Source organism: Manihot esculenta, chromosome 1 (genome assembly GCF_001659605.2).
Source record: "Manihot esculenta cultivar AM560-2 chromosome 1, M.esculenta_v8, whole genome shotgun sequence".
NCBI lineage: Eukaryota > Viridiplantae > Streptophyta > Magnoliopsida > Malpighiales > Euphorbiaceae > Manihot > Manihot esculenta.
In genome coordinates, this window is record NC_035161.2 from 41,292,028 (window position 1) to 41,301,672 (window position 9,645).

The following is a 9,645-nucleotide window of genomic DNA, read 5'->3' on the forward strand; positions in this document are numbered from 1 at the left end:
TCTCTGTTGGGTAGTTGGTAAAGGTCACTTGTTTATCATCTTCAATTAGCCCAAGACTAATTCGCACTGGTCTTCTCCTTAGGTTGGGCCAAGCATAACCTATATATACAGTTCTTCTCACAGGCCAAGCTCAGTGACGATATTATCTCAATTTTTAACTCACTTACCATGAATAGACCTAATTCCTTCTTCATTATCCTTATACCCTTGATCTTCACTGGAATGGCAACTTTTTTCCGGTTCGCTGACGGAGGAAAGCGAAGAATCCACATCGAGGACGACCTCGATGACGTAGTTGACGAGGAGGACGAGGCCTAGAAGCAGTGGGCAAGAAATCAATTCTCTCTTCTGATGAGTTCGATCCAGCGCCTTCCGATTTGTCCAACATGGACATGTCGCAGATCCAGGAGTTGATGAGGAAGCAGCATTGGGCCGGTTTTTGGGTTCGTAAGCTTCAATTTGGTGTGCGCGGGACTCCGGTTAATGGATTTTTATTCTTTGCGATTTTGGTTCAGTCGTTAACTGGGATTTGGTTTTGTTTTGGAATAGAGTGAGCTGTCCCTACTAGGTTCGGTGTCATGCATTTAATTATTCAATCATTCGAGGGTGCAATTGGAAGAAATGGCTAGCGTTTTGAATTATAACGATGGATTGCAAGTGCATTCCGGTTCCTTTGTATAATTTTGGTTATTCAGGTTCTGAATTCTGATTTTCCGTTTTCAATACTCCTTGGTCTATGAATGATGATGTCCTATTTCACTATAATAATTTCTATATTTTCAGCATATGCCCGATCTTTTGCATTTCCTTACTTTGTGGTAAAAGCTTGAGCTGGGCTAACGATTTTGCAACTTATTTTCAGGAAATGGTGGCAGCGATTGCAATGACATGGACCAAAGTTCTAATAATTGAAGCAATTAAGGTGAAGTTCATGGGTGTTGATACCAGCACAATTAAGTTCACGGAAAAAGGCCAAAACATGGTTGAGGTGAGATCAGTAAGCTTGCTATTATAACTAGATGGTTTGAGTTTTATGACTGCAGACTGCTTCAGTTTGACCATTTCCAAATTAATTGGTTGCTTATGCAGAATATTTTGAGTGATATTTGCGGCATACGAGAACACTCACATTTCCAAATCACACATTTCCTTTTTAACTATAATTTACTGAATCTTGTGTTATACTTATTTATTTATTATTTTTTAATCTCGTTGTCTACACCGTGAAACATACATTATACTATTGTTCCGTGTTTTAGTTCGTCAAGCAATTGCTTGAACGTCTGATTTCATGTCATTCTAGCACCTCATCTTTCCATCTTCTCTTACCAGTTGAAGGAGTTCATCTTAAACGAACCAGAGGCTTATGAGATCAAGATTCGGGATCAAGTTTTCCGTAAACCTGGAGGCCCTACCTTGGAGGAAGTTATTGAGAAGCTTCAGAGTAAGAAGGAGACAAGTCAGTATGTTGAGCATCCGAAAGAAGAATTGTTCTCCGGGATCTCATTACATGCAACTTCTGACACATTAATCATAACATTAGGTCATTGTACATTGTAACTTAATAGTCTGATTGCAGCACTTCATCCACAATCCTCCACTTTCTTCCCTCTCATTTGCTTTTCTAATCTCACTACCCTCCTAATATAGCCTCGTTATTACTCATGATCCCAGACGTGTGTATTTTTTGTTTCAGAGTATCACTCATATTTTACTAACCTTGCAGTCATATCCAGGCGTTAGCACATAGCTTGCTCTCGATGCCATATGTTATTGTCGTGTTACCGACTCACACAATCGTGTGTGCTCTCAGTTCCAGACCCCATAGTGCAAGTTTCGACTTTCGAGACATGTCCACTTCACTTGGATTAAAACTTGCAAAGATATCAAGTACTTTGAGAATATATGCTTCCTTGTCCTCCCTTCCATGTTGAATTTAATACAGAAAGTTCAAATAAAGCGAGCTTGTTCACATTCAGGATAAATTTATGCGTTCAATGTTTTTTACCTAAACTCCAGCATATGTAAAGATAAATCACAGTACTGCATAATGAATTGACTAATCTGACATCAATGGTAAATCAATAACTATTTCAGCTTCTTACTAAAGTCGGAGATCTGTAAAAGGTGAATCCTGGGAATACTGGCAGCTTCTTCTCTCTCTTTCTGGGTGTTGTAACCCCAATTCCCTGTTCCAGATAGTCAGCCTCAGCGGTTAATATTAGGTAGCTATATCATATGCATGCCTTAGATCAAAACAAAATAAGGCAGAAGAACAGGTACAGATTGCTGGAGATTAAAAAGAGTAGATAATACCCAAGTATAAGTTCCATCCATCCAATTCAGGCTCTTTTATGACATTCTTTAAGGTTGCCAGTCGATCTTCCACAAAACTGAATATTTAGCAGTCAGTTTCCGTTTTCAATTTAATTCACCAGTGAGAAAAGAAAATGGTTTAATAAGATGATAGAAGGTCGGTAAAACGTCCACCAAAGGGCCCTTTTTTTAAACCTAGAGCAAGTGTCAAGGTGTCTTACTGCAGTTTCAGCCCCTGGTGTTCTGGTTTCTGTTGAAGTTGTTTCAGAACTTCCACCTTGGGACTGCAAAAGAATAACCAAAGGAAGGGTGGTGAAGATGTAAACAGCTTCTAAATCCTGGAAGCAAACTATGAACAGAAGAACTAAAGAAGACACAATAGCTTTCCCAACACCACAAAATCACTACATACTAACCCAGTTCCCAAACCATATATTCTTTCTGGTGGAATTGTTACTCCAGCAAGCTCTCGCAATAAAGTGTCTGCAAAGCGGCTCTGAGAAAAAGAGAAAAAAAAAAGGGAAAGAGGAGATGAAGGATGAAGACAACAAAGATGTAAAATACTAAATACTTCTTTTTTCTTTTCCCTTCCAAAACCTAACTAGGATTTAGCTAGAATGTTCTGAAGTCACAAGAATCCAGCTTCTATCAGGGTGAAAATGCAAAAACTATAATAGGTCACACCTGTTTTGTTGTGACGATATAGACCTTAGAACTGGCAAATTTCAAGGCTTCAGGCACACCTGGGTAGAATCTGCAGGAGAAGCAACCTCTAGTCAGATATTTGCGGGCTAAATTATCAAGTCCAAGCAATTCAGCGAATAAAATCCCATATCACAAAAATGCATTTGCAGTTTTCCAGTATTTGGTCAACAGACTAGTAAGGGCACACTGAGCTTTCAAGACACAATAGTCAATCTATGACATAAAATGTTTGCAAGAAATGGGAACGTGTCAACTCAAGAGAAAGCATTAAAAAGTAAAAAACATGTACATTCTCTGCAGACTGCTTTGTTGTAGAATATCCCCTGAATGAAAGTGAAAGTTGCTATGTATCACGTCTAATATCTCCTATGTGTAGATGGCTTCAACTCCAAAAGCTCCCATAGAATTAACAATGAAAATGGTACCTTTCAGACACATAACTTCGTGTAGGTTTTTTCATGTACTTAGTTATCATAAGCTTTTTCCATCTCTTAAAACTTGATTGAAGTACCTGTTTGCACCAATCCATGCTGCCAAATCCTCATCCATCCACTCATCCCTGACCTTTCCAAAGAGATTAATTAGAGCATCCTTATTCTCACCCCATGCTTCCATAATGACAGGTTTTATCTTCGACCAGTTTTCCAATATCCCCTCCACCGTTAATCCCTCTGCAACCTTGCAGATTGAACACAATCATCATGTTTAGAACAATTATCAGCACAGCAATGGAATAGAAGATTAAGCAGAATAATCTTGATTTGGGATATCCTTCTCAAGAACAAAGATAAAAATATTGAAATGGTCTTAGTTCCTCCATATACAGCAGGTAAGTTAAAGCAAGAGCTGTTGTGCTATATACCCACCGAAGACTTTCTAATGGATGGTATTCTCATCTCCAGAAGCAACCTCACAAGTAAAAGATTTTCATATCCAGTTTCCACCACAGGCCGCACCTGTCACAAAATAAGCCAACCAATATCTCTTCATCATAATCAGTCATCAGATTATCCCAAAATTTGAATAGATTTAGGCATTCAGATTGCCCTTCCTCTTTCAAAAAAAAAAAAAAAAGGAGAGGAGAACGGTTCCTGGACAGAGACCTCTAGTTAAATAGCTGAGGACTTCGACTTATATGATCAACTACAATTTGGGAATATGAATCGCTATAAATTTCCCTTCTTTTTGTAGTATGTTTGAAAAAAAAAATTCATCCGGATTAAATCAAACAAGTTAGGTGAGGGCTTACAATGAACATCTGATCAACAATCCACTCTTCCAATGTGGAATCCACAGCGTCGAACAAATCCGGCCATCTCACCTTGGCAGCCTATTATATTATGCAAAAAAGTAAAGAAAAATAGCGACCCCATTTAATATGGAGAATAAACAAATTTAAAATCTAGTTTTCATTTTCTAAAGTTTCGTGCTCCATTTTCTCAGCAGCCAAACTAGAGTGGAGAAGAGACCTTGACAGCAGAAAGAGAGCTTTCACCGCAGCTGTCACAGAGAACTCCATCGAAGTCCAAGGCGTACAGGTCTCCCATTTTTCTTCTTGCTTTCTCCGTCTCTCTTTTGCAGCTCTAAAGATAACATGCGCTCATTGATTCCTCGCTGCCCGCCTTATCAAATGTGCGTTATTGACCCTCGCTTCGCAATTATCGTCTGGCTGGCCAACGAAACGACATATCGTCTAACAAATTTTTATCATTTATTTTAAATAAAATACATTTAATTCTTAAATTATATCATTAAAACCAAACACTTAAAAATCTCCATTTTCATTCCATTCAAATATATAATCACTCCATTAATGTTTTCATTAGTTTATTAATTTAAAAATAAATAATTAGTCAATCCTCTAAAATTTTTTTTTCTATAATACCATTATTACACCCTATAATACATTTAAAAATTCAAATCCTTATCTTTCTTTCTAAATTTATTGTAATTTTTAATTTTATTTATTTTAAATTTTAAATAATTTTAAATAATTAAGTAATTTTAATTCTATATGTTAAAATACTTTAATACTTGAAAATAAAATTTCCTCATATAAAATTAAACTACTCATTTAACAATTAATTTCTGTATTTTTTAAACATTAAAAAATACGTCCTTATTTAAAATAGTTTGAAATTTTTTATTTTATTGCCATTTCTCAATTTTATAGATATAAAATTCAATTAATTATAAGCATTTAAATTATTTATATTTTATATATTAAAATACATAAGTCCATACAAATAAAATATGCAGTTTTTTTTAAATTTTCTGTCATTTTTAATTTCTATTATCTTTCACAGCTACAACAATAATTAAAATATTAATATTTTCATTTATTTCAAATTTTTTTATGTAACAAAAATATTTTTATTTTCACCACAAATAATAAAAATATATAAATTAAAAATTAAGTTTTTAAATTTCCTATCACACATCCAACCCTCCCAAACTTTTCTAAAATAATTTTAGAATTTTTTAAAACTCTTTTCACATCATAAAATATCCTGTAACTATTTGAAATAGAGATTTTTTTATCTGCAACTATTTTTCAGAGAAGAGAATGAGACAGGAAAATGAAAAATTGTGTTTTCAAATGTAAAAATTTTCTTAAAATATGTTATAGAGTATAGTAAAAATATTATAAGAAGAAAAATATTTTTTATTAGATTTGACTAGTCATTTACTTTTAAACTAAAAAAGAAATTAATGGAGGAACGATTTATTTAAATAAAATGGAAATATAAAAATTTAAGTATTTGGTCTTAAAAATATAAGAATTAATCCGTTAATTATAGTATAATTTAAAAATTTGAGTGTAATTTATTATTTTTTTAATTTTTTTTTAATTACAATTATGTGGTAAAGCAATATTAATAAATGACATCCCATTAAAACATATACTTTTTAAAATACACAAAAATGTATTATCTGCTTGCAATTAAATTACTATTTAAATATCTAATTTCATTTACCCTTGCAAAATTTATTGCATTGAAAATCAAATGAGCCAACTGTACAAATAAGAGACTAAAAACCCAACAACTCATTAATAGAAACCCTAAATCACAGCCCAACAAACTCATAGCCCAATCCTGAAAGAGACAGTGCTACCTATAAATTATAATCCAACTCCTCAACTTTCATTTCCTTTGCTGCTTACACCCCTTCCATGGTCATCACAATCCGAAAAGAAGAAAAAAAGAGCCGTTTAATATTCAAAAACAATCCACAAGCAAATGCATAAACAAGTTCAAAATCAAACCTAAATGGCAAATAAAATATAAGCAGAAGACTAGAGGACGAAGTCTACTCTCCATTGGACGACAAGAAAAAAAAAAAAACCTTTATTATTTTAACAGAAAATTTATGCTTGAAATTTCTTATGAAGAAATGTTTTATTGAAACAAACCTTTATTATTTTTTAATTATTTCTTAGAAAATATGTTTATAATGGAAGGCTTTTTTTTATATAATTTTAGATTTTTAACAATTTTAACTAATAAAAATTTATAAAAAATAACAAAGTTCAAAGTGTTAATAAAATTAAATCTTAAAAACAACTCAGTTATTTGGCAAATAAAAATCGAGGTATTACTAATATTTAATTTTAAAAATTAAGTAATAATTATATATTTTAAACAACAAAAATTAGGTATCTATACTTAATATAGCTTATTTAAATAAATAAAAAACAATGCTAAATTATTTTTATTTTTATAATAGTGATTTTTTAGTAGGATAGTGATCAAATATTAATTAAAATTAAATAAATAAATTAACAAGTTTTAATTCATTAACACTTTAAGATTAAAAAAAAAAAAAAGTTTTCAACAACCCGAAAATCTGTCCACTAAGCATATTTAGTTTAAAAATAATTAACTTCTAAAATAGAAAAATCACAAAACTATATTTAGTTTTTTTCTTTTTTTTTCGTAGTTCTTTTGGAGAACCGGTACCCGCCATTTCTTCTACTCGGACGGATGTTTAAGTAACCAGATAAATGAGATATTATTCCACAAAACGACGCGCTTTAACCACCATAGCCGGTCAAAACTCCTTTCCAGGTCGACAAAACAACCGGTCCCACAGGTTACCCCATCTCCTTACCCGATAGTTCCCGTACTCCAATATAAAAGTATAAAGCTTCCTTCTGTGCAGTCCTCCAGACTATCCTCAATAGCATCGAAAACGTCATCGTCTTGATCTCCGTTACCGCGCTCTTCTCTGTAGATTTACCTTTCGATTGCAATTCTGTAAGTTCTTATTGATTTTTTTTTTTGTTTTTCTTTTTCGGAATGATCTCATACGTTGGGTAGTTTTCTTATCCTGGTTTGATGGATGACTATTGTTTTTGTTTGATGTGTGAACTTTTTTTATTTTTATTTTTTATGTTGTAGTTAAGAGTTTGTTTAGATCTTCTAGGAGTTTTATGCTGACTGATTGATATCGTCTGCATGAATGTTTCATATCGCTGATTGAATTAGGGTTTTTTTCTTTAAAGGATGAATGGTTGTTCTTATTTTTGTTGCTATTGAGTTTCTCGTGACTGCTAGAAATCAAAGATATAGATTTCAATTGCCGTTGAAATAAGCCAATAGTGGGTTTTGATTGATATATGATTTTTTCGGATGGTACTGAAAGAAGATCTTCATTTTTAATAATTTGAGCGTGGTCATCTATGAATAACCAAAATTACGCGTTGAAAGAAGCCAATAATATATGTGTTTATAAGAAGATAACCAAGTTTTTTAAACAATTGCCTTTTTTGATGACCTATTGCATTCTTGTTGCGGAAACTGAATGGGAAAATATTATAGAAAATGATAAATGAAGGAACTTGGGTAACTTTGGGTCTCTCATTTTATGTGTCTGCTTATGCGCTTGGTATTTTGCATTATGTTTGGAAGCAAACGAAAGCTTGATCTATTTCATTTCTAAAATTTCACAAGTGTTTATTTTCATGGGTGCAAATTGGAAACAATGGTAGATTTATGTCTTTAATTGAAACATCATAAAACATGAACATAATGTTAAATTCATATGCCTATAATTTCATGTCTGAACTTATTTCCCTGGTTGATGAAAATGTTATGTTATGGTGGAAGAGAATCATCTTTTAATTTTCTTGATCTGTACAATGATCAAAGAATTTCGTTATTTACTTGATATTTTGTGTATGGATGCAAATTCAGAAAGATTTAGGACTTGGAGGATGGCAGCTAATGAGGAAGGAGAGAAGAATTCCTCTCGTGGAAATGAGTGGGAAGTTGTATCACTTACAGCATCAACATATGCTGCTTCTCCCGGTCCAAAAGAAGTTGTATTGAAGGATGAAAACAACGACAACAGACACGGAGAGGATGAAGCAGAAACTTCTCGTGCTCTGTTCATGTCTGGCCACTTTGTCTTTCCACCGAACCAGCATGAGAATTTGCCATTGGAGCCTGATAATAGTGAGATTCTCAATGAGCTAGTTGAGGAGAATGTTGTCTCTGAACATGGTGTGGAAGAAGGGGATAAATCTGGCGGGAAGGATGAAGAAAATTTTAAACTTGAGTTGAATGTATCTGAAGAGTTTCCTGGGATACAGTTTTTTGATGACAAGGAACAGAGTATATACGGTACAGCTACTTTTAGTTCTTACCACAGTGAAAGTGGACTTGAGGGATCGGCTGCATATGGGGAGAATCTGGTTATTCCTGAAGTAAATGAACAGGCTAAGGAGGCATTGGATTTCTCCATGGACTCCCCAAATCCTGCTAAAGATGGTAAATATGATGGGTCTGGCCTTCCATGTGAAGCTTGGTGGAAGAGAAGGGCAGCTTCCTTGTATAGTCATGCAAAAGAGACCAATGCATTTTGGTCCATTTTTGTTGCAGCGGCTGTTATGGGCCTTGTAATTCTTGGGCAGCGCTGGCAACAAGAAAGGTGGCGGGCTTTGCAACTCAAGTGGCAAGCTAGCATTAATGAGGTACTCTTGTCAATTCCCAATATAATAGTTAATTGGGGTAATATGGTTGTCATTTCTTCTTTTTCATCATATGAAAACTAAAGCTAAGGTTAATCTTATCTTCCGCGTGGTGGGTTTCTGCCTGATTTCAGTGGAAATTTTGTTTTCATTTTATAACTTTTTTTGAAAAAAAAAAAATTGATCGAATAGGATAGTACTTTACTGATTCCTTTCAACTTATTGGAAGAGCCTTAAAAGATTTGGAGTCTTTTGTAGACGGCAGTGATAGTAGGAAGTTTCTTAAAACTGCAAGTTTTGCTAGTGTTTGTGTCCTGCATACAATTATAGTGTGACGTTGCTTGTTATTTTTATGATGAGTGTTATGGAGCTACACTCCTTTTGTACCTGAGGTTCCCCTGATGTTGACATAATTTGTAATGCTTTTCCAACAGAAAAGTGGCAGGATGCTGGGACCTATATCACGACTTAAGGATGTGATAGTGGGTGGCGATCGCCGCGGATCCCTTATCGGGGGAAGTCCTTTAAGTGAAAATTAAGATGATGACGAAAATGTTAAAGGAGATCGTTTCAGGGTGGTTAGATTATTATTTTATTTTGCTTTGTGGTTGACATATTTTTCTAATGACAGAGCTCAGTAATTATGGTGA

At 33.9% G+C, this 9,645-nt stretch overlaps 3 protein-coding genes across 8 annotated transcripts; 2 read left to right on the forward strand and 1 right to left on the reverse strand.

Moving 5' to 3' along the window:
- LOC110615338 lies at positions 1-1,669 on the forward strand. 6 transcript variants are annotated; one of them, XR_006348195.1, is made up of 3 exons: positions 52-462; positions 863-988; positions 1,333-1,669. XR_006348195.1 is itself a non-coding variant. In XM_021757201.2 (3 exons), exons 1-3 carry the CDS (start codon positions 387-389, stop codon positions 1,558-1,560), a joined length of 411 nt encoding a protein of 136 aa, XP_021612893.1. In that variant the 5' UTR covers positions 59-386; the 3' UTR covers positions 1,561-1,669. The 6 variants fall into 6 exon arrangements, 3 of the variants coding, with proteins under 3 accessions (XP_021612893.1, XP_021612882.1, XP_021612877.1); XR_006348194.1 differs by having other exon boundaries at positions 56-695; XM_021757201.2 differs by having other exon boundaries at positions 59-443.
- A 225-nt stretch (positions 1,670-1,894) lies between these two features.
- LOC110615330 lies at positions 1,895-4,658 on the reverse strand. The gene is made up of 9 exons (XM_021757177.2): positions 4,491-4,658; positions 4,271-4,351; positions 3,888-3,977; positions 3,533-3,699; positions 3,001-3,070; positions 2,733-2,812; positions 2,538-2,600; positions 2,317-2,393; positions 1,895-2,189 (listed from the first exon to the last, which is right to left on the reverse strand). Exons 1-9 carry the CDS (start codon positions 4,566-4,568, stop codon positions 2,089-2,091), a joined length of 807 nt encoding a protein of 268 aa, XP_021612869.1. The 5' UTR covers positions 4,569-4,658; the 3' UTR covers positions 1,895-2,088.
- Positions 4,659-7,153: 2,495 nt separating this feature from the next.
- On the forward strand, positions 7,154-9,645 carry LOC110615383 (ATG8-interacting protein 1). The gene is made up of 3 exons (XM_021757229.2): positions 7,154-7,280; positions 8,220-8,998; positions 9,430-9,645. The coding sequence occupies exons 2-3, from the start codon at positions 8,240-8,242 to the stop codon at positions 9,532-9,534; spliced, it is 864 nt and encodes a 287-aa protein (XP_021612921.1). The 5' UTR covers positions 7,154-7,280; positions 8,220-8,239; the 3' UTR covers positions 9,535-9,645.